At 37.2% G+C, this 24,625-nt stretch overlaps 6 protein-coding genes across 6 annotated transcripts; 3 read left to right on the forward strand and 3 right to left on the reverse strand.

Annotated features, from left to right (window-relative positions):
- Nucleotides 1–197: 197 nt before the first annotated feature.
- NRG1 (transcriptional regulator NRG1) lies at nt 198–1,589 on the reverse strand (the record flags this gene model as incomplete). Its single annotated transcript, XM_448740.1, has 1 exon — nt 198–1,589. One exon carries the CDS (start codon nt 1,587–1,589, stop codon nt 198–200), a length of 1,392 nt encoding a protein of 463 aa, XP_448740.1.
- A 13,002-nt stretch (nt 1,590–14,591) lies between these two features.
- HEM13 (coproporphyrinogen oxidase) lies at nt 14,592–15,575 on the forward strand (the record flags this gene model as incomplete). The annotated part of the gene is made up of 1 exon (XM_448741.1): nt 14,592–15,575. One exon carries the CDS (start codon nt 14,592–14,594, stop codon nt 15,573–15,575), a length of 984 nt encoding a protein of 327 aa, XP_448741.1.
- An 815-nt stretch (nt 15,576–16,390) lies between these two features.
- MMS4 (Mms4p) lies at nt 16,391–18,133 on the forward strand (the record flags this gene model as incomplete). The annotated part of the gene is made up of 1 exon (XM_448742.1): nt 16,391–18,133. The coding sequence occupies one exon, from the start codon at nt 16,391–16,393 to the stop codon at nt 18,131–18,133; it is 1,743 nt and encodes a 580-aa protein (XP_448742.1).
- A 260-nt stretch (nt 18,134–18,393) lies between these two features.
- On the reverse strand, nt 18,394–19,269 carry FES1 (Hsp70 nucleotide exchange factor FES1; the record flags this gene model as incomplete). The annotated part of the gene is made up of 1 exon (XM_448743.1): nt 18,394–19,269. One exon carries the CDS (start codon nt 19,267–19,269, stop codon nt 18,394–18,396), a length of 876 nt encoding a protein of 291 aa, XP_448743.1.
- Nucleotides 19,270–19,640: 371 nt separating this feature from the next.
- On the reverse strand, nt 19,641–21,935 carry EXO84 (exocyst subunit EXO84; the record flags this gene model as incomplete). The annotated part of the gene is made up of 1 exon (XM_448744.1): nt 19,641–21,935. The coding sequence occupies one exon, from the start codon at nt 21,933–21,935 to the stop codon at nt 19,641–19,643; it is 2,295 nt and encodes a 764-aa protein (XP_448744.1).
- Nucleotides 21,936–22,396: 461 nt separating this feature from the next.
- SIF2 (Sif2p) lies at nt 22,397–24,004 on the forward strand (the record flags this gene model as incomplete). Its single annotated transcript, XM_448745.1, has 1 exon — nt 22,397–24,004. One exon carries the CDS (start codon nt 22,397–22,399, stop codon nt 24,002–24,004), a length of 1,608 nt encoding a protein of 535 aa, XP_448745.1.
- Nucleotides 24,005–24,625: the final 621 nt, after the last annotated feature.

Here is a 24,625-nt window from a genome sequence, read left to right on the forward strand (position 1 = left end):
TTTTGATGGCGATAAGCAATTGTGCTGGACTTTAGAAGATATTCAAAAAGTCTCATAAAATGTGTGTTATTTGAACAGCACTATTACGATAACGGAGATCTCCGGAGCTGTCATGTATCCTGAGGAAGGACTGAACTCGAAAAATGCTAACAGTCACTATCCTGCTTCACCAAGTGCCAATTTTTTGAAGCAGATTATCACACCATGTATTCTTTCAATCTCTTCAAATGTGTCTTATAGTGTTGCAAGCAATTATCATGACGGTTAAATCTTTGACCACAGCCCTCATATGGACACACATGGCGTTTTTCGCCAGTATGAATTCTATTGTGCCTTGCCAAATGACCTGATGTCGTAAATCCCTTTCCACAAACTTTGCAAAGGTACTTGCGGCGCAACTCAATATCATCTGAATTGCACAAGGAAGATATGGAATGCTTCTTTTGCTGTAATTTACTCTTCCTTGACTGGCCATGCTTCTTGTGTTTTTGAGGACTAGCTGAAATCTTGGTTTTGGAAGGCACTGTTAGCGATTTTGAACGTTTTGTCTTTGGCTTCTGTGGCTGAGAGGATGGCAAAGATACACCAGCACTTGACAGAACAGACAATGACCGTGATCGAACATAATTGGGAATCCCCTCTTTCTCGGATCTACCGACATTTAGATGCTGGGTATCACTTTCCAATGGTACCGAGGAAGCGAGAGTGACCATAGCGGTTGCTTCTTTTGCAATTTTGGTGAGACTTAAAATTTCATCAGAATTCAAACTATCTTCTTCCAATTGCGCTTGACTAATGTTTTCTTTAACGGGAACAGGTGTTGCCGACTGTGCACTAGTTAATCGTTCATTGATCTTGAAGTTAGATGATACATCAGATGAAATAGATGAAATAGAAGGCCTTGCACTTGGTCTTTGAGAAGTTCTTATATCAGATATTGAATTGTCCGAGGAATTAGAACCTGGCCGATGTATGATATTTGGAATATTTGTCTTCCCATAGTCATTACAAACAATAGAGACAGGCTGCTGAATGAAATAGCTAGGAGCAGCTAAATTGCCTTCACTAACACCGTTACTACAACAATTTGATGTGCATTTAGTTGTATGAATGACCGGCAAAGTCGTATAATTAGATTGTACGTCATGATGCATTGGGATCTCCGTGGGCGACAAGTTTGATGGCGATCCATGAGAGACTGGCTTGGAGAAATATTCTAAGGTGTTCCTGTTTAGTTTATGGATTAAAGAGTCTTCAACACTACTCTTCCTTTCCAGTGACGGAATCAATGTACAATGTTGTCTCTGTATTGGGGACAATTGAAAGTATGCACTAGCTTGATGTCTTGTCTCAAAAAAATAATCTAGTCTACTATTCGACGTAGGTGAAACATGATTTGTACCATAATAAGGGGTGCCAATTGAAGAGGAAGCTGACGAAAATGAAGCGTGTCTACCCAGGGCAGCTGTTGAAAGCGGGCTTGACTGTGTTATTCTAATCGAGTCTATTGTTAGAGCAGGTGATAGAGGCTTTTGATAATAGATAGGTGATGCCATGACATCAGGATTCTCAATTCTTGCATGCAGCATAATCTTTAATTATAAATTTAGGTTAATCTTAACCTCAATACTGCCTAAAAGACAAACTCTATGTGTACTTTCGAATTGAACTTAATTCTGAAATAATAAGAGGAAGTTTTGGTGAAATTAACTCTCCTAAATTTCCTTTAAAGTCAATCCTTTATTATGCTAGTGGCAGAGACAATGTCTATTGTTCCAAATGGTTTGTAGTAAGGCTCACAGAATATTGTCAATTATTATAGTGCAGGAATGAGTTATGCTTATTATTCGAAGTGTTCCTGTGCTATCAATTTTCGAATTCCTATAGGGTATTTGAAAGAAAAGTTGGTATTTTGAGACGCTACCCTTAGACAATGCTATGAGTAAATAATGATTGTGCAGTTGAACACGCGCAAACTTTGTTTGCTCTATTATGTTGTTTGCTAGAAAAATACTAATAATATAGTCCAGTTAACAATTGGATAGTTGTTTCGTATGTCTATTTTTTGGAACGACTAACTAGAAATATGCTGTTTAGTTATCGCTAAAGTCAATAATACTTTGGTAGTGGCTTCACAGATCGAAAGTGATGGAGTGTTAATAACAAAAAATAGATGTAATATCTTCTGTTATATTTGTCCTTTGTAAGTGGGACAATAACTAATCTATGGTATTCAAAAACTGTTAGTAAGAAAACTTTGACCAGAAGAATGGCGTTATGGTATTAGATTTTTTAAATCTATGTGGGTGTTGGCTAGAAAAATACCAGTGTTAATATAAGATTACCAAAACCTAGGAAAAAATAGCAATAATTAGAAGGAAAAGTAAAACGAATGTATGAGAAACAATCCCAAACCCGTAAATCAATAGAAATAATATTTTCCGAAGAGTTATTATCTACTGATAATGAGAAACTGCTATTATATTTATACCAATTTTTTTTTCTCTGATCGAAGTTTCCTTCTAAGCAGAGAAGTCCTGCCAGCTGTTTCCTTTACAAATTTCTGAGCTTTTGGCAGCTAGGACAAACCTATCTGGCTTACAAATCAGCAGCAGAACACTCAAGTAACATTTAAAATACATTGAATATAACAAGATTTAAAATCCCAAAAAACAAAGGATCTTAATGGGAATAACTTTCCCACAAGGATATCAGATAGAACATGCCCTGAAATGATTACAGTGAAAATAGACAGGTTATTAAGTTTGGAATCTTCACTGTAAATGTCTTGTATCTCTGCTTCAAAAATATGATAATTAACCAAGAAAAAGAAATGCTATAAAGCCAGAAAACGGAAAAATTTCTTTATTTTTATTTTAATTAGCTGTCTACACATTGCTTTGCTGCAACAAATTCTATCACAAATTCACAAGATAAGTTTTTTTAATTTCTCTCTCTTTGAATATCACAGAAAGTTTTCGGTATTCCCATCCCTCCATCTCCCCTCCCACCAATGTCTTATTAGCGAATAGTATACTGTAATGTCAAATTACTCAAAACTTCCCATCTTTATTCCAATTTCCCTTTTCCCGAAAACTAAACACAGTATTAGGTTGAAATTGTCAATTTTTGTCTAGAGTATTTTTTTACTTTTTGTCAAGAAGATCAGAGTGAACTCTATGAATGTATTAGGGAAAATCGAAGGAACTTGATCCAAATCAATAACAAACACAAAAGAAAAGTATACAGTTACATATTCCTAGAAGGCATTATGTAGTATACCTTTTCTTGTTGTTGATGTAATGGTTGTGCGTGTGGTTTTTCCTGGTTATTTCCTTGCTTAAGTATAGAAAAACCTCTGTAGTTGCAGTTGACAGAATGGAAATAACGAGCTTCTGCAGAAAATATTGCAGTGTCTTGCTTTCTCACTTGGCCCCGAGTAGTAACTGGCTTTTTTGTACTTCTACTGCGGGAATTTCAATCCAACAACCCAGATGTGTGCGAAGAAGTATAAGGGCTACTAGCAACTAACAATTTGCTTCTTCTCTGACCTCAGCGTTGCTGTTACAAGAGAAACACCTTCCCCTGCTATCTCTATGCGTTAGTAAAAACTGAATAACCCGGGGGTGGCAGAGTTCCTTGAAGGAAAATGTACTACGATTATCTAATATGAGCTACACAATTATGAGAGAAGAAAGGTCAATCGGAAAATCGTTTAGTGGCAAGTCAGTATTAGTGGGGCACATCTTTGGACGATAAAAGTCTAAAGCGTGTGTTTGTTTGGTCGAATTCGTGTGCTCAAGTGAGTGCGTTTGAGGAAAAAAAATAACTTTTCTTTTCTATGCCTTCTAAGCATTTTTTTTTACCTCACCCTTTTGTTCGGCCAATTCACTGACTTCCTGAGAGAGTCTTAACAATATTTCCCCGAATATCTAGTCCTCCCCAGAAACAATTAGTTTATTACCATTTTTTTTTTTAAAAAAATTTTAGGCTTTCGATGATTCTTACTCACATCGACAGAGAAGTATCGCTTAGGAAGATCTTCTAGAACTTTTTCACCCCTTGTCAATCACACCCAAGTTATTCAAATCACTGAATAAGAAAAAGGGAATTAAAGGGCTTGTGAAAGTTAAAGTTCCGGTATAATGGCTTCTCTGCCTCCCAACACAGCAGTGAGATATACCACTCGAATTCATGTTGGTACCTCCGCTGAATACGGTCTATTTGCATATCAAATACTTTATGTCGTAAACCTACACACTTGTTCAAGAATCAACAACACATGGTAAACTGTGTCAACTATTATGTAAATGCCCCTCCAAATAAAAGATCCTTAATGTAAGATATTCAATCAGATTGTCGCAATATTTGCAACAAAAGGAAGTTTGGCAGTCTAGATAGGATTAGTACTGAAACAAATTCTGAAAGTCATGTAGTTTGCAAAAATTTTGCCAATATTTTCGGAAAAATTGCTTTTCCTTGTTCTGGCTATGCTAGTATAATGTGGGTTTTTTTTTAAAAATTCACTAAAATATGAATCCATATTTTAATTGAAAAAAAAAAGGATGTTCTCTGAAGCGCAAACAGTTGCCGCTCTATTTTAATGGTCAATTCTACTACTTATGGTATTAATAATATTAGCTTGAACAGTACAGATTAGAATAAGGTTCTTCCTTTTCTTTTGATATGATGATTCTATTACGGAATTGCTACGTCGCCCTTCCTATGAAGAAGCCTTTTTATTTTTAATTACTGTAACGACAAGTATATCCCATTACAATTCTGCTACCGAAATCCTTAACACATATGTCTCGACAATATCAGTACCAGAGAGTTAAAGTGCTTTCCATTACACATTTTTGTTTTGTGTTGTGTTGTGTTGTGTTGTCTTGTTATCTTTCTTTTGCCCATGTAACCAAATAAATTACTTAGGCCGAGTCATAGCGTCTTACAAAGTTGTTCTTTGCATACCAATACATTTACAGTAATGACTAACAGAAATGACTTACGCAATACAACTTTACAGGGATGACTTACATATCTCTCAACAAAACTACCCGCACGTACAGCCTGTCAGTGGAAGAAGAGGCACCAGTCGGCTTATATTTCACTTATCGTCACGCTCTTACTACATATACCAGCTTTCCCGGAAAGTACCGAATCTATGATTTGCTATTTTGCATTTCCCGAGATCTGAATCTCGGTATCGCCCTTGCTATATTTGTGAAGGGCCAATCTCTTAATCTCTATACCTTATTCTGATTTTGACTTTGATGGTCCCCATTATTAACAAGATTCAGCTAACAAAGCACCGTACAAATCCTTATTTTATAGTTATTTCTACGGTACTGTAACTGCTATCACAGATAAATGACTGTACAACAATCTACTACATATGGCCTTCCGTTTCTCCCTTACATGTTCCAAGGCCATTTCAGAGGATTTTCCGTTCTTTGTTGGAAGAAAAAAATGTGAACTAAAAAAAAGGCAAATCCATAGACAAGTGTTCGCAGCAGCCCCTAACCATTCTTTCCTTCTTAATCCACATCTTTACATCTCCACACTCATTTATGACTTTCTTTTCGCTCGATCTGACAAGGAAGCCCCCCCCAGAAGGTAACGAATCAGGCATAAGTGCTTACATGCTGTCTGTGCAGCAATCTCGCACTGCCTAGAACATGGTGCTTCCCCGCGACTCCTCTCTGCCGAGATACAATGCCACCACTTCCCCGGAAAAATTAAAAATCTAAGAAAGTTATTTGTCATCTATTTTAAACTCGATTCGGTTTTTTGCTACTTTAGTTTCTTCCGGATTATGGAAGACAGCTCTACGGAATATTCTAACGAAACCTAAGAAGGTTGACACCGAATTTAAAAATGTAAGGACAGAGAAGAACCTGTAGTTCCGATTTATTTCAAAAAAGTTATCAGTACTTTAAGGGGGGGCAGAGGGGTTTAGCCAAGATTGTCATTTAATTTGTACGCTTGTTTGTCTGCGGACTATATTATACTATTTCTTTTGAAAGTCAAAGCCTTTTTTTAACTTCACCAACCATATGCCCACAGTTTCACTGGGAAAGGAATTGTGAATCATCCTCACATATTTCAGCTGGTAGACACTCAGAATAGTGTGATCTGTTGCTATTCTGCATGAAAATTGCCTCAATTAGAAACAAGCTTCTTTTCTTTTGATGTTTGGGGCTAGTGCACTGGGGATTCTCTGGCGTTGTGCGTCTGCCAGATACCGTATTCGTATTCTACACAAAGGGATCTTTTGTTTTTTCCCTCGCAATATGGGAAATGTCAAGACTTGTGTGCTTGCGTTGTACACTTTTTTCTTACAATTCTCGATTAAGTGTGGCAGGAGCGGAATATATCCCACGGAAGGGGGCCAGGTCCACACCATTTGTCCTAATCTAGATCTCAGAATTTCAGAGAGTAGAGGAACTGGCGCATGGAATACTCCGAGCCAGGTTATGTGGTAATAACACTTCGCAACTTGCGTTTGTGCAGCTCTTTGTCAACATGGCTCTGGATCTTGCGTAGAAAGAATGGTGTGAAAACGGGTCCATGATTGCTCTCTAATTTCTAATAAAAGACCCCTTCCATGCTCACTTATGGTTTAGTGATCCACTAAAAAGCTTAGCAGCTTAGCAGCTTAGCAGGTATTTCTCAAGAGACGGATTGAGGCGTTTACATAATGTCGAAGGAAGAAAAGGGGGATGCACAGAAAAGCTAGATAACAATGTCGAGGTGTCGAGGTGGTCGGTGTTTTCATCTTTGGCCGTATTGCTCATGGTAATCAAATCTACAGAATTTGCGCACAATATTTGAAAGCTGTAAAGTTTGACAAATCTAGCGGGAACTGACGAAATATATTTCACATGTACATCTCATAAAAACAAAAACAAAACTGCCCAGGCAGTGCAGTTGTTGTGCAATCGCGCTCATTAACTAATATTGAAGGAGAGGGTTTCATATGTAAAACAAGACTTCGGATATGAAGCAAAACAACCCTTGTATCAACAATTATCGAATATCCCGCAAAATATAATGCCAATTTGTAGTCTCTCCGCTATTTTTGTGTGAATTGAAAGCAATTTCTATATTGGAATGTTTGTGGGATGTACTGTCTTTTCTAAGCGCAGTCGGCAGTAAATATCGGGCAAAGGGCACTCTACTTGTATTTATAGACTTTATTCCGTTTTCGGGATCATAACCTAAAATGGATATCATTGTCGGACTACTTGTGCTGCTCTGCTGTACACGTATGAAAGAAAGGGTCAAAAAAGAGACAATTTCAACTTTGTGAGGCAATAATATCGGCTCCACGGAAAGAACAAGCGATCGTTACGACTTGCTTTTGCTCCCTTTCTGTAATAACCACACTTAGTACGCTTCAATAATCGTGGAAGAAGTGTAATTCCAACTTGTGTGTCTTTGCCATTATGTCACCCATCGAAGATGGGCCCTCAGGCAATAGCTTTTTCCTTTTTCCTTTTCCCTTTTTCTTTGTTCTTCGTTGTCAAGGGTTTATGTGTTATTATACCAGGACCTAGATACATTTTGTGTAATACCCACTGCAACATACATTGTATTACCCTTACAAGGAAGGACAATATCTAGCCTGTCAATACAGTGGGATAGGTATTAAGAAAAAACAAAAAACAAAATGAAACTGCATACAAGCTCCACTCTCCCTAGAATAGAGTCCAGCCCATCACGGAAAAACTATAAACTACCGGATGAACTTACAGCTTAGGTTATAAGGATCATATAGAATAAGAAAAAAAAAGGAGCAGAACAGTAGAGGAAGGGGTATGGAAGAGGTCTAGCACAACTCTGTGGCTGTGGAATGATTAACCCATTTCCAAGAATCCTTTCAGTATCTGAGCCTCTTTTTTTTTTCTAACTCCCCTCCCCCCTCGTCCCGCTCTCTATTAGTCCATTTTCTTTTTAGTGATCTTCTCTTCTAACATTGCTTCAAGAGCCTTCAAAATGACTTACGGGTTAACAATTTTTCAATTTTTCAGCATTCAATTTTTAGATAAAATCGTAAATCGACCCTATCAGAATTTGAGATACCGTTGTGGGGACTTTAAAACTACATTATTACAGGGATGGGGGAGAGGGAAGAAAAACTATATGAAGCAAGTACAAACATTAATTTTTGATCAAAAACGGCCAAGACCGAGATCTGATTTTTTTGTTCTTTTGAGACCTTTCTGTATCTCCCTTCCCCTTACATTGTTATTTCCTTATTTGATTTTCAAATGAATCAGAGCAAGATCATCTTTCTAGTCTCTTCCCTTTCTTTACTAAGCGAAATAAAAAACACTTGGAAAGAAAATCGCTTTATCTTACTTTGCATTACTTTTACAAAAAGAGTGTATTACAGCTACGGGTAAGTGGGATGTTATATCCATACCTTGTCCATAGAAAATGTATCGTCTTTCAACTTCAAGTGCCAGTACTAAATGGGGTATGTCTATATGATAACACTCAATGACTGCCACATACTTAAAATTGTCTTTCACAATCTATTTCATACTCTTCTTTCTGATGATGATTATTGTAACAAGTACCTCAAGTATTAGTCAATTCTTACACATTCGCAATATTGGTTATCATACCGTTTATTCTCCTCGCTACAACCTAAGCCACCTTATGCTATCCCCCCCTCTATTGTATTTTCATCAGACCTTATCTTATGTCCACAAATTTGTTGCTTTTCAAGATTAAAAAAACAACCTATAAGGATCATAGTATCCGTAAGACCGCTGGTGAATTAATACAATATTCTATAAATTGATACACAGTTTTGATATCTTCGGTTTTTATTCACAGATAAGCAGAAATTTATTCTTTGAATATTTGAAACCAGAGAAAGACTAGTATGTCTCATATATTATGATTCTGGATTTGTTCAATTTACATTTCCTTGAGGCGCCATCCTGTGGATGCAAATAGGGGAATCATGGGAATCATGGGAGAGGTATGCTTATCTTTTGGTTTTTTTTTTGGCCTCTAACTACAAAAATAGTTTTCGTGAACTCTTTATCCGTATAGTCTCTCTTGCGGACTATCAAATTTATGTCTTAGGTGAATACTCATTAGAATCTCAAAGTAGTGAATGAAGTTCTCTGTTTAGGAACTGGGTTTTGCTACATGACTTATATCTACCATTAAAAAAAATTGATATACAGAAACGACAATGTCCATTGAAATACTTATCTAAGAAAGTTCATAAGAACAAGGATAAAAATCACAATTACAACAACTAAAAAGACATCCTTACAACATTCTAAGTTCATTCAATGCTAAAAACTACCCTTTTTTCTTGAGGCGTAGTTTAACATCCGATTCCATGATTCTTACAAAGCTGTTAGTATTAAGGTCTGATTAATTTTTTTGACAAATGACAGTAAATACGTTCTTCCAAAGCAAGAAACGATACCAACAGGCGTTTCCATTATTTTGAGGTACGACGAATGCAATCTGATGTCAAAAATACCTTCCACTCTAATTATAGTATGGATTATTATCACAAGCTTATTCGTAGTTGTTGTCATTTACCTAATATAACACATTTGCGTTATAGAATAAAGAATAGCATGTTTGCTTTCCCTTTTCCGACCGAGAGAAATGATAAAAAATTTGCTAAAGCAATTGCTCATCAGATTAATTCCATGCAGGCAATAGCCTACTCTTGCATACGGATTTGTGGTTTTGTACCATATCTAACATCTTCTTGAACCCCACCGATATTTTGTCACGAAAAGGTGTTGCACTCAGCCTTCATTCTCCTGTCATTGTTGTCCTTGCATATTGACTTTGAGTAACATGTTGAATATCCAAGCTAATACTACAGATGCAGATACATGACTGCGGTCCTCCTTGTGCAAAACACAGTCTCAGGATATGGTAAACAAAAAAAAAAAATCCTAAAGCTCTTTCCACACTGTCATCAAAATACTTGTCTCGTTCCAATAATTGATCTCGATACCTTGATACTTCAGAGGTGAGGGTTTCCTACCTCTCCAAATATTGCATAACCATTTTTTTAAAACAAGTCCAAAAAGTTCAGTTTTTTCTACTCTTACATACTCAGACTAATTATATTCACCCTGTTCTGAATAATTATGTAATATGATAGTTACATCTGAATAAGTAGAACATAGTATCCCTAATGTTTTATTTTTTTTGGCCTATACTATGGTTCACTTGATGTTTTAAATGGTCAAAAGTAGAAAATTAGCAAATAATGTCTAAAGAGCTTGAACTCACGTAGAGTAAAAAATGGATCGATAGGGTTTTGTGGAACTAATGAATATACAATTGAAAGACAAATTCCTTCTGTTCCATCCTAAAAGCCTGAACATAAATTGTGGTCATCCTTACCTAATATCATTTTCATAAGAACCACTAAAGTAAATCATGAGGATTTTTATTTGTTTCTGTAAATTGCAATCAGATTTGATATCAATGAGGTAAATTTTCATTTCCTTTACTTCATTATTATCACTTTTACACTTGATGTCAAAAGTATATAGATATGAAAGCGTCTATTATGCAAAAAAGCTTGTCATATACCTATTACATTATTTTATTTCCCCCAAAAATATACAAAAGCAAGCATATTATAGATTTTAATTTCATCCGAGCGTTCATATATAAATTCTTCAATTTGGTATGATAAAAAATAAACTAGGCAATTAATTCCTACTTTTCATACAAGATTTAAACAGCTTTGAAGGGCTGACAGGAAGTTCAAAAGCCTTTCTGCTGCAACAAAAAATAGATGCTACAGCTGGAGCAAAAAGAAAACAAGGACATAAACCATCCAATAATTTATGCTCAACATTTCTATTTTAATGTAAAGATGATTTCCATTCGTTTCGCTAAGCGATTGTAGTTTTGCACTATGTTAGCTTCACAGGTATTTCCTAGAAGGGAGATTTGACAGCTTACGTAACTGTGGCCAGAAAGAAATACTTTGGTTATGGGAACGATTAGTTCGTCCATGAATTTCTGACTAAATACAAAGGTTATGTATGAGTTTAATATGTAAATGGCTTAGAAGGACATTTACATTTTACATAACGAATAGACAGAGATCGATCGTCCACCATTGGCCGTTTGAAATAAATACAAGACTTGTGTATTGCTTTTAAATAGTCATAAGAAAGTATTTAATAGTTATCACAGCATGGCACAACCATTGTTGCTATTGATCCTGACGCATAGCGCGCAATGATATCCTAATAACTATCAAATTGTAGTGATTAGTTCGTCGTCCAAATTTGTTCTTCACAAAGGTGAAATATCCAATAGCATCAATAATGAGAAAGATACCCATTATAGGTTCTGGCCACTTAGCTTAATTCAAATGAAAGAAATGCTAGTTGAAGTGTTACGCCTAGAAGTGTAAAAGTGTACTAAAACACACAACACCGAAGAGCCGTAAATCCTACTTTTAGAAATTCATAACACTAAGAAAATACCGTAGCTGAAATTATTTTCTGCCTAATCTTTTCAGAAATTTTTTTTATACAGCACATTTACCATGTACGTCTGTTTCTGAGGGCATAATTGTTTTAGTTTTCAACGGCATACAAACCCACACAGTAAAAGATGGTCTCCATTACACTGATACAATACAGAATGGGCTTGCAAGAGTGACCATACAGTATGGAAGAGCGTACAATATTATCAAAAAATAAAAGCATTGGTGGCCTTAATGACCATTCCGATCTTTGTGGTTTTTCTCACCTACCATCAAGTTAGTATGGCTTGCATTCACGAGGGTTTCAATGGCGCATGTTGTGATAGTGATCTTTACTTGTTATCATGAAGCCCATAATCATTTGGCAAATTAGTACCAGTTTAGGTGACAAATGTCGCACAAGAGTCCTATGTATCTGTAAATAAAATCTTACTGTTTGAAACTGTAAAAACCTGGTAAATCTTTTCAACCCTAAGACCTCTTTTTCATTACGTAACGATGAACCTGCTCGCTAAGGCAAAAAAATTGAAATATCATAACCGAGTCTATAATTAAGACATAGATTTACCAATGTTGACATATGCAAATCCTAAAAGTATTATACTGACAGTTGTATAGTATCGAGTCTAATGATAGACTGTTATAGGAGTTGATTGTAGTAATTGGCAACTGGATTGCCAATAGTCAGAAAGCTTCATCGTTGAAATGATTATCAATTTTCTATAACACATGAACATTGCTATTTCCTAATCCATAAAATTTGGTACATCATATACAATTGCTATTAAGACAGGAAATTACCTAGACTTAACAAAGATTTTCAAATGTTAGATATGATAGATTATACCACCAGAGCATTTATATTCTTACATTATTGGTATAGCAGAAGGGGGGAGGGTCCAGAACGTTTTAATTAACATAATAATCAAAAATAATTTTTTAAGGTATTGTAGCTGTTATTTGGGCCAATTTAATTTAGAAATTCGAAGTTTGTCTTGGGATATCTACAAAACTTAAAAAAGAAGGGGATCTTATTAGTATTGCAAGTGCCTCTACATACATCAATGAATAGAAAAAGATTACAGTACTCATATTTGTGGAATTAAAAATCTGGAGATCACTATTATTCAGAAAGACGTAGAAACTTCAGCAATTTTTGGAAATTCCGTGGCATTCCTCAAGGGTTCGTGCTACCTTTATGCATAAATCCCTCGAGCATCCTTGAACTAACAACATAAGTAAAATAAAAGCTCTAGATATAGCTAGATATCAACAAATTAGAATATAAAGTAAACAAGAAATAATTATTCACATGTTTCAAGAACCCATCTATTATTATTTTCTGTTGTTATATTTATTTTTAGTATTTTGCTATGTGGGCGACAAAATTCAAGTAGCCCTGAACATAGAAGAGGTAGCATACACACACAACACAAGCACAACATAGCTGTATTTATTCCCCCCCTCTGGCTGCCTGGATCTCCAAGTTGTTATGTTGCCGCTCCATTTTCATGTAATTTTTAAATTAGTTCTTGTTGATTCCAAGAAGCCTATTTTTTTACCTGTTGTTTTGTCTACTGCTATTGAGAGTCATGAATTTTTACCTAAAATAGTATAAACGGGTCCACACACAGCAAGGTAGAGGTAGAGGGAGATAAGGAGAAAGGGAGTGAACCCCTTAACAACATGAAACATGAAACATGAAAGATGAAACACCATCATAAGCATTTCGAAAAGAAAGAAGCTCCCTCAACTACATTCCCTCCACCTTCGACTCCCATTGTTCTTCCACTTTAATGAGGATTGAAAACTCAATTGGTCGAGAGATCCGTGAATCTCCGCTTTCATCCTCCCTCAAAACCGTTTAAGAACAATGGCAAGCCCTTTGACCTGGGATTCAGGAGGCTTTCCCACAGTTGCGAGAGAGATATCTAAACGGCCAGGTTATTCTCAAGTTGGCCTTTCCTAGTGCATCATCCCAATCAAGAATAGGAATCCCAGGGCTTGACCTTATTTTTTAGCTGCCATTGTTGATACCAGATGGCTTGTGCTATTATGCTGGTGGTGCTTGCCTTCACTACCAGACTCGGCCCACGTCACTGTCCCTCCTCCCATTGTTCTCTAAACGACGTGAGAACAATGGGACCGGCAGATCTCTCGGGATTTCGAGATCTCGGCTACTAATATTGATCCGCTGCCTCCCCACGGAAGTACCCTGTTATTAAACCACACAAACCACCGTAGCCCCCCCTTAGAACTGAGAGAAAGAATCTACGAGCTATACGACGCACAGATGCTCTACTGAGACCAAGCAGCCATCCCAAGCGTCGCACAGAACTTAATGTGAGTAAATCAAAATCATTCTGGCATCCCTACAGCGAGTGTCTGAGAGATTTTATTACTAGTTGTACCCAGTGAATTCGCAGAGACCACAGCCTCCCTACTCCTCCCCCCAAGACCCCGCGCAGAGAAGATATACGAGGAGTGAGGATTCGCTTCACCCTCGTTTACCACAACATCTCTAATGCGTCCCTTTCTTTGTCCGGGGGTCTCTGAACAAATCAGACAGGATTCAATTACGTGAGAGAATAGTCTCGAGCAACGAATCACAATGGCTCCAAGCTACCAAAGCTACTAAGCTACCAAAGCTACTAAGCTACCAAAGCTACCAAAGCTACCAAAGCTGCCCCTTTGCCTCTTATCCTGCCTCTGGTTCTCGAGTTCTCGACTGATCATAGATTTTCTGCTAATTACCGCACGGCTTCCATTATCAAAGGGACTTTTGCCAGCTTTCAACAAAAAAACATGCTGTGAATCGATTACTTGAATAGCCAACAAACTAACAGTTGTGTCTGGCAAGCCCTCCCCATTACGAATGGCATAATCGAGGCACTCTCAATGGTGAATGGACAAGTGGAAAAAAAGAAAGTTATCATTGTTCAACCAAGGGCTTTTGAAAAAAAAAAATGTATATAAACCTGTGTATTTTACTATTGAACTCTTTGACTTGCCTAGCTGTAGTTTGTGGTCTTGAACAGAATACCACAGAAGAATTCTTTAACGAAATACATAATACTAACAGAAGATGACTGCCCCACAAGACCCAAAGCACTTGCCAATCAGGCAACAAATGGAAGCTTTGATCCGTAGAAAGCAAAAAGAGATCACTGAGGGTCTAGAATCTATCGATACCGTTAAGTTCACCGCTGACACCTGGGAACGTGGTAACGATGGTGGTGGTGGTACTTCCATGGTTATCCAAAACGGTTCCACTTTCGAAAAGGGTGGTGTCAACGTTTCCGTTGTCTACGGTGAGCTGACTCCAGGTGCTGTTTTGGCTATGAAACAAGAACACAAGGACTTGAAATTGCCAGAGTCCGCCAACGGCTTGCCAAACTCTGAAGGTGTCAAGTTCTTCGCCTGTGGTTTGAGTATGGTCATCCACCCAGTCAACCCATTGGCCCCAACTACTCACTTGAACTACCGTTACTTCGAGACCTGGAACCCAGACGGTACCCCACAAACCTGGTGGTTCGGTGGTGGTGCCGACTTGACCCCATTCTACTTGTTCGAAGAAGATGCTGAGCACTTCCACAAGTTGCACAAGGCCGCTCTAGACAAGCACGACACCGCTTTGTACCCTCGTTTCAAGAAGTGGTGTGACGAGTACTTCTACATCGCCCACAGAGGTGAAACCCGTGGTATCGGTGGTATCTTCTTCGATGACTACAACGAGAAGGACCCACAAGAAATTCTAAAGATCTGCGAGGACTGTTTCGACGCTTTCTTGCCATCTTACTTGACCATCATGAAGAGAAGAAAGGACTTGCCATACAACGAAAAGCAAAAGAACTGGCAATTGATCAGACGTGGTAGATACGCTGAATTCAACTTGATCTACGACAGAGGTACTCAATTCGGTTTGAGAACCCCAGGCTCCAGAGTTGAATCTATCCTAATGAGTTTGCCTTTGCACGCCTCTTGGGTTTACAACCACCACCCAGAACCAGGTTCTGAGGAGGCTAAGTTGCTAGAAGTGACCACCAAGCCAAGAGAATGGGTTAACTAAACCTAATCAAATAAATTAAAAAAACAGGAAGGGAAGTGTAATATGAACGATGTCTTCAAAGTTAAAGTTATGTTCCATTACAAACTTTCCTATTATTTTTTCTTTATTTCCCTATTTAATGCTCAAAAAGAATTTGACGAAGAAATGACTTGAATGTTCTGGTTAGCAGCTTTTAGATAACCAAACACACTTTTTACTATTTATTGAAAAATTTACCACCTTCTTTTCCAATTCGAAGACAAGTAATGCCAACATTCAAAAAAAGATAATTATTTAAAGATTTTTTTCTGCTACCTATTACTTTATGTTCTACTCCCAGAAGCTATAAAATGGATTAACAATCCGGTCGCTAAGATTCAATGACTAAAGATAAGCAAAATTGCCTTAATTTGGATTTGAATATTGTATATATAAGATAAAGTCTTTTAGCTTCTATATTTATGTAAGTTTTGGCGGAGTTTGCACTCTTCATCAACAACAAAAAAAATACGATAGATGTTTTGTTCATATTTACAGCTACATTATATTAGAAAAAGGCAATAAATTTATATGTAGTTATTTCAGAACTACTTTATCTATTAGTTTTCTATATTTTGATTTCTCGGAAAAATGAAAAATTACGCGATCATGCTAACAAACCTTCAAGAATGTGATGAGATCAATTATCAGCAATCCACTGATATGTATATATTTTTAACAAGCTTGTTGCTAAAGTGAGGCATTAAGCTTACATTTACGCTATATGAACCCTCAAGTCAAAGGACAAATATAAAAGCTAGAGAATAGTAATCGACTTCTACTGTCTGTACTATTCAATGCCAACAACACCAGTCATTGAAATACTAGATGATTCCAGCCTCCTTGATGATTCTCTCATAGAAGAAATAATATCAGACAATAATGATAACGTTATACATCCGACTGAAATCGATGAGTCGATAGAGATATCAATTCCTTATGTTAATGACAAGACAGCTGAAAGCAATAGTACAAGTTTGGGAAATAGTCAGAAGGAAAGCAGTTTAATCGTCACACAAACGGCCAGCCAACGAAAAAGAATTTTGGATGAAATATTGAGTGATGATTTGAGCATATCAACAGATGATTTTAGCTTAGATGCTATTCCTAAACAAACTAGTGGCCGCACCAGAGACAGTCAAAAGAACGACAGCGCTTTGTATGAAAGTTCCCAAGAGAAAGCATCAATAGCATCATCACCTAACAGATTGATCAAAAAGTCTAGCTCAGAAAGACACAAAAAATCACAAAGCATTGATTCAAAAGATATATGTATTAAATCACCAACACGGAAGATAAATCTCGGTGTTACAGAGTCAATGCAAACTGATGTACTTTTTGAGGATAACAACTTTAACAACATAGAATGTACACAAGAAACTGATCTTTCGTTTTCAACAGCTACTGCTGATACTCCAACCGTTGGCTTTAAAGAGATCACATTCAAACATAAGGAGTCAACTAATGAGGGATTGAATAGCCATAACTTTAGTGACAGTATCTTTGAGCGTCAAAGACTAAAACAATATATCACTAATATACGGGATATTACTGAGACTGAAAGCCAAGAGCTCTACAACAAACTTATACATACTGAAAAAGGCTTATTTAATGCAGTAAACCAAACCCCGAGAGATAATTTTAAAGCACGAGAAGATATTATAGTCGATTTTAGTCCCAGCCTATTGTCTTTTCTAGACAAACAAACAGAAATATTAAAAAGCATATTAGCACCTGCAACCATTCAAAAATCAATTCATGATGAACTACCTAGAATACGGTTCTTTAGGAAGTGTCATAGCTTTTACGACCTGCAACATGATTTCTTCTTTCCTTCTAATTATAAAATTGTAGAGGAGAATACAACTATTCTATATTTCGACAGTAAAGAATTTTTTGTTAAATATAAGGAGGATAAGCGATCTTTATTTGAAAAATTAAAGGAGATCGAACGAGATAACTACGAGATCATCCTTGTACTGTATGATTTAGCAAAGTTTAAAAGAGAACTTGAGAAGATTGAAGAAACTAAGTATAGAAGTAGGGTTCAGAGTCAGATCTATGATAGTCAACAAAGTATACAACAAAATAAAGTTACCACCCCACAATCTGATTATGGCCTCAAAAAGTTTGATGTCGAACAACGATTAAGATATATTAACCGTGAATGGGGTCTTAAGATCCATATTGTCAACAGTCATAATGATTTTGTGCATTCTTTACCCAATCTCTGCAGCATAATCGGGAAACAAAGAATGGATCCAGCAATAAGGTATATGAGATATGCTCACCTTAATGTAAAATCAGCATCAGATAGAAAAGATACTCTTAAGAAAACAATAAATGAGATTGGAAAAGTTCCCGATATCAAAGCTTCTGCAATTTCAGATATATACTCCTCATTTCAGTCATTACTACACGACTTCGAAGCAGGCTCTTTGAAGGCAAGTAGCGATGGCAATTACCTAATGTCAGAAGCGTTAGAGAAAAGATTACATAAAATATTTACATCTACAGATCCAAATGAAGCTGTAGATTAAAAGTATTAGACCTGGATAATATTAGACACAATCAACTTCAACCAAATTCCTTTCTTTATACTAGTGTCTTGATTTCTTGATAAAAAGCATAGTATAGTATGTTCTAGTATGAACTATAACGCAGAGCTGGTTGAAAGAACTTGATGTCATAGCGGGTACACATCTGCTTTCAAAAATACCACTTCATCTCTATTATATAAGGTTGCGTTAAAAATGGAATGTTAATAATATGTCATTAAATGAATTACTTCACAGATCTATTATTTTTTGGAAAATACATACTTTACCGCCAAATAATCATCTTCATTTAGTCTGTCCTTTAAAGAGTCAATCTTTTCAAATTCTTTTTGCAGCATCTCAAGTTCACTGTCATTAAATTTTATACCAGACGATATCAAATGAGAAAGAACCGATAGTACTCTATCAATGACATTTACATTGTCCGTACCTAGGTTTTCTATCACAGATACAAGGACACCATCTTTTCTTAGTGTATCTAATAGTTGTTCATCAATCTTTGACGAAGATAGAAATGCACTGAGAGCAGATATAGCTCTCATTTTCAGCTTTGGAGTGGCCTTTGGATCATTTAGTGCAACTGGAAAAACGTCTAGACCACCTAAAGCTTGAAATTTCTTACCTGCCTCTATATGATTCCGTAGAAGGTTGGATAAGGCATAAAATGCTTTTATCCTAACGTCGCTTGGCTCTTCGGAACTCTTTGCAATAGCAATAAGTATTTTCAATCCACCTTCATATTTTAAAAAATTAGTTTGGGAATCAGTATTATTTTGAACTGCTGTTCCTATGACAGAAAGACCACTGGCACGCAAATCAGCTTCATTATCTTCCAAAGTCTTTAGTATGGGTTCCCACAGTTTCATATTTTCTATGTTATTTGCATTATCCAAGTTTTCAATTAGCATTTCAAAATTATCATAAGCTATCAACTTGTTCTCCAGATCAGCCTCTGGATTCATTATAACAGCCATAGCTTCCTTCATCAAGGTTGGATCATCAGGGCCACCACCACCAAATAATTGCTCTAGTAACTTTGGATCAGGAGCGCCTGCTTTCTCTATGGCTTCTTTATCACCTTGCGCATTAGCAATAGACCAGTGCAATAGCTTTTCCATTCTGCCTTCAAGTTTAAATAGACTCTGATCTGTATGATTGTGTTTGGTTGAGTCGCTAGGTGTCTTTACAGTTATAAGTTCAAAACTGTCTGACTTTTATATACTTAAAAATAATGGCTGTACAAGCACTTTTGCGATGAGGGCATCGCAAATTTTAGTTTTTGCTAGCACGACGTCTGTCTGAAGTTTAGCTCCAGGGGATTTCTGTGGGAACAATGGAGAAGCTTCTCGAATAATCTAATCGTATAATATGATGTTCATAATAATGGCAATATAGATATCGATTGTATGTAATGCTATAGAGTAACATATACGCTGTAGTACAGCATCTTGACTATAAGTCAATCAAAAGTCTTCAAAGCAATAGTTATCTAGCCCAGCTTATTGATGTTATTTTTGATAAACTCGTCTAGCTTGTAGACGAAGTCCAGGCCGACTGTTTTCAAGTCATCAATCTGCTTCCTGGAGTATCTAATTGCATCTGGTGAAAGTTTATCCCCGTTCAGTAACTGCTTGCTGACCAGATTGAAGTGTTTCTCTACCTCGTGACTACACCAACTGACCAATATTGATGATAACTTGTCGTGGTCTCTATGGAACAATTCACGGAACACGATTACTGTACGTTTTATAATCTGGAATCGAACGATAGCAAGCTCAGTCAAATAAAGCGATGGATGTTCTGACGATCCAACCTGTAACAACAACTCCTGAATAAGATTAGACTTGTTTTGCAATAATAAATCCAGTCCTGCCTCAGGAAGCCCAAGCCTGATTAGAGTCTTCACACCTTCTCGCAGATGTGCAATTTCATTGATAAAGAGATTCCTTTGTGTAACTTTTGTCAAAATATCATCCCTTCTTTGATCTAGTTTTAATGTAAGAACATTTAATATTATGGCATCCTCCTCCTTTGTGGGATCTTTCATGGTCGCAAGCTGACTTTCTGCTTCCAACAAAGTATTCACCGCACTATCGAACTTTAGTCTTGCAAGATCTATATCGACCTCCTCAATGAGATTATCCACCAATTTAAATTTATGGGACAAAGAGCTCCAGTCATGAGATTTTGATCTTGAGTGGACCGAAATACTTAGATTTTGTAAAATGAATTGATCCATAGAAGCAGATAGTGGTCTTGATGCTGACGATGGCGACAGTCCCATACTTCTTCTTTTTGCTGGACTTTTAGAGCCCTCCCGACCTGGGGTTTGCTGAGTGTTCTGTAAGTAAACCAGCGACTCCTTTATCCTCTTGGAGTTCTCCTTTTCATTCTCTGTAATATCTCTTAAATCATCCTTCGCTTTCCTGAAAGCATCTAAGACACGCATGCATTCATTTATATCTCTTGTTTCATATAAACATGTATTGGAATTACCGAAATTGAACATTAATTTTGTTCGATATTCCCTGTCAGTTGAAATTGTTACATCTCTAATAGGACAACATTGACTTACTATTAGTTCATGCTGCTTATTCTTAGTCTTTCCTGCAACTAAAACGGCATCATTCAAAATATAAAGTTGAACTGTCTGTAAAGGCTTCTGTGTTGAAATATTGAGCTCAGTCCAATCTGAAGATTCTATCAACAGGTGCCTATTAGAAGCTGGGCCAAGATGCTTTTGTGCACCCTCCACATTCTTGTATAACGTCGCTAGTTGTGTGTCCCACATTTTCTCTAGAATCATCACACTAGTTCTATCGCGCTTAGGATTTGTGCCATTAATATCAGAAGAAACTGGTGGTAACAGAGAGCTCGATTGTGTCTTTTGAGGTGAAGAAGGTCTTTGTGTATGCAACATCTTTTGTTGTTCGTCCATTTGTATTCTCGATTTCGCAACTGTGACAAATTGGTCTGTAACCTTGGTTAGCTCACTAATACTAGACCTTAATTGTTTCAATTCTGCACTAGCTTCATGAAGATCATTATTTACAGTGATGATTTCATTGTATGATTTATAAATATTTCTCTTAACTTCTTCTTGTACATCTGTTGATAATTCAGTTAGATTAGATGTGAACAGATCTATGTCCACAGCGCTGGCTTCACTTAATCGTTCATGTATAAATTTCTTCGCACTAAATTGTGGATCCGATAGGATTTTTCTTAACGATGCTGGATGAAATAGATTGGCATATGGAGATAGAGGGTTAAGTGGGGCTACCATGGTCATTCTTGAAGATCCCGAAGGCGCTGATGACCCACTTCCACCCAATCTCTTTCTATTCAACTCAGGGGGTCTTAACGTTTCAGGCCGTCTTGACGTTTCGTTGTCCGTTGGCGTAGCTGATCTAGAGTGTCCATTTCTCTGTCCGTATTCATCATCTACATTGATAGCAGGCACCTTCCCTGTGGGTTGCTCATCACCCATTGCTTGGTCAATTAGATTAGAAGAGGGTAATGGCATTGAATAATCCAAATTGGGCGCTGTATAATTTGCAGTATGTATCGACAATCTCCTTTGCATAGACGATGCTGCCTTATTCCTCTCCTTGGCATCCAAAGTAGGTAGGTTGGCCGCGTTTGGTACAGTTAGATTAGCATAAGGATTAGTTACAGGCTTCTTCTTTTCGGCGTTCTTTAAAGATACTTCACTGTTTTGCTTAGAGGAACTATTGGAACCCTTCCAATAGTTCCTAGTCTTTCGAAGAGAGAAATCAACCATTTCTAGACGTATTTTCCTATTTCAAAAACGCTCCCAAATAATTCAATTATCCTTTATCTAACGGAAATATCAGCAACTCACTATTTATGATAACTTAGTACTTAACAATCCATTGAAACCGGCCATTATTGCCAAAATAAGAGTCCCTTTTTGCTTTTCAAATCAAAATGCCTGAGTTTCGGACGGGCCTTCACTGCCAAAATTGTTCGAAGCTCAAGAAAATAAAGAAACTATCAACAATGCTGGGCTTTAATACATAACAATTCCTGCTCAGGTAACAACATAGCCAACGTTAAGAAAACGCTAAGACAGTCATATAAGTTAGATAATTGCTGGACATTGTTTGATTTCTGCTGGGTTGAAAAGTTTTAATCAGTTAAGAGGCAATCACAACGCGAGTACTACTACTATTGTTTGAAGTTTATTCTCTTACAGGATCTAAATAATTGAAGTTCAGGATAATGAGTATTACAAGTGAGGAACTAAACTATCTGATATGGAGGTATTTGCAGGAAACGGGCAACGAACTTAGTGCTTTAGCATTGCAAGAAGAGACTCGAGTGCTTGAGTTTGAAAAGAATTATAAAGAAAATATACCAGTTGGAACTTTGGTTAATTTAGTTCAACGAGGCATATTATATACAGAGAGCGAATTGCTAGTACATCCAAACGGTAAGGTGAAGCCCATAGATGAGAATCACTTCTCTGAGAACTTCAATCTTGTTCAGGCATTACAGATAGATAAGGAGAAATATCCCGCATTGGTTTCCAAGGGTAGATTTGAGCTTGAGAAATTAGGCCGAGAAGATAGTAATGAATTAGAATCTACAGAGTCAGCTGGTGTCAGTGCTGATCATACCGAAAATGATGTGAGGATGGACCAGGATCACGATGAAGAAGAAGTGTTTGCTAAGACACTCAATGAAATATTCAAATTGGGCAAAGCTGTTTGTTTACAATGGAATCCTGTATCTTCAAATATCTTGGCAATTGGTGAACACGACTCAACCGCCAAGCTAATAGAGCTAGAAACAACAACTACAGATGACCAAATAAAACTAATAGAAAAGACAATTCATGAACTAAGGCATCCGTTTGCTACAAGTGCGACTACCGGTAAAATAACTAATCAACTCACTTGCTTATCATGGGCACATGATGGCGACTCTATTGCCACTGGTGTAGAAAATGGTGAGCTAAGACTATGGAATAAAGAAGGTAAGCTACAGAATGTTTTTAATTTTCATAAATCTCCTATTATTGCGATACACTGGAATAGTTCCAACACTCATTTTATTTCGACTGATGCTGATAACATTACAATCCTGTGGGATGTAAACAGCGGCGTTGTTCTGCAGCATTTTGAATCGAAGGCTAACCAAATCAATGGCAACAACAATAATAATAGTAATCAAATGTTTGGTGTTGACACTGTATGGGTCGACACAGACAAGTTTGTAATTCCCGGCCCCGGTGGGAACCTGCTTGTATATACAATGAGTGATTCAAGACCTATAGGGAAACTTGTTGGACATCGTGGAACAATCAGTCAACTTGAATTCAACAGCGAAACAAAATTGCTGGCTAGTGCTGCAGATGATAACACTATAAGGGTATGGCATGGTGGTAATGGTAATTCCATACATTGTTTTTATGGTCATACGCAAACTATTGTGTCACTGAAGTGGGTAAATAACGATATGCTGATTTCAGCATCGATGGACGGTTCCGTCAAATTATGGGACTGCGGGAAAAAGCTACAGGAAATCACTGGAAATCTGATAGCGGAAACTATTGTCGATGGTGTTCCAATATTTGCAGGCGCAATAAGCGATGATCGAGAAAGATATGCTGCTGGCTTTATGGATGGACAGGTGACAGTGTTTAACTTAGCAGCTTTGTTGAAGCGTTACAGTAAGGGGAAAAAGCACAAGAATCACGTCATGTCAATTCCAATATGTGGTGATTTCCAATCTGCGCATAGTGATGACTCAGTGTTCGATCTGTCCTGGAAGGAAGATAGGCTCGCAATTGCATACTCTATCAATGAAGGTGCCATCGTACAATGATTTTACTTGCAAGACAATGTTTGAGATCAGTGCTCCTTCTTTAGCTTTAGATGAGAATATTTACTATTTAATTGCGTACTTACGAGTTGTAAAATTACCAACATCCATTCTTCACATTTGAGAACCACAAGCATTGAACTGGCCGACCACTCAACACACTCACCGGTAGTCATATTACAGATCATGTGACTCTTCTATATTCTTTCTTCTAGCTGTTTAGTAAGTTAATAGTCTGTTCTGAAATATGAATAGTAAGTACCCTGTGCAGGCCCTAAAAGCTACATTAATCTATCTTTGTATGACCATCCCTAACTGCCAATAACGCAACCAGGTAACGCCGGTGCACAAAGTATATGTGGGATGAAACTGAAAACAGTATACTCATCGGAACAACTGTAAATTTGGCATAGACTGTCCTGCAAGTCATTCAGTGCATGCACGGATCTGAGATCGGAAAAAAGTAGTGTTCTACAGAAGACTCTGCAGTATAAAAATGCTGTAGAGGTGCTAAATTTGCTACGGAACTCTCTTAGGTGCTTTGGAAGCTTTTAATTTGCATATCGGAAAAACCCACAATTCCTTCTATTTTGGCAGTTGGAACTCTTGATCTCGAAGGCAGAC

The sequence above is a fragment of the Nakaseomyces glabratus genome, chromosome K (assembly GCF_010111755.1).
Source record: "Nakaseomyces glabratus chromosome K, complete sequence".
NCBI lineage: Eukaryota > Fungi > Ascomycota > Saccharomycetes > Saccharomycetales > Saccharomycetaceae > Nakaseomyces > Nakaseomyces glabratus.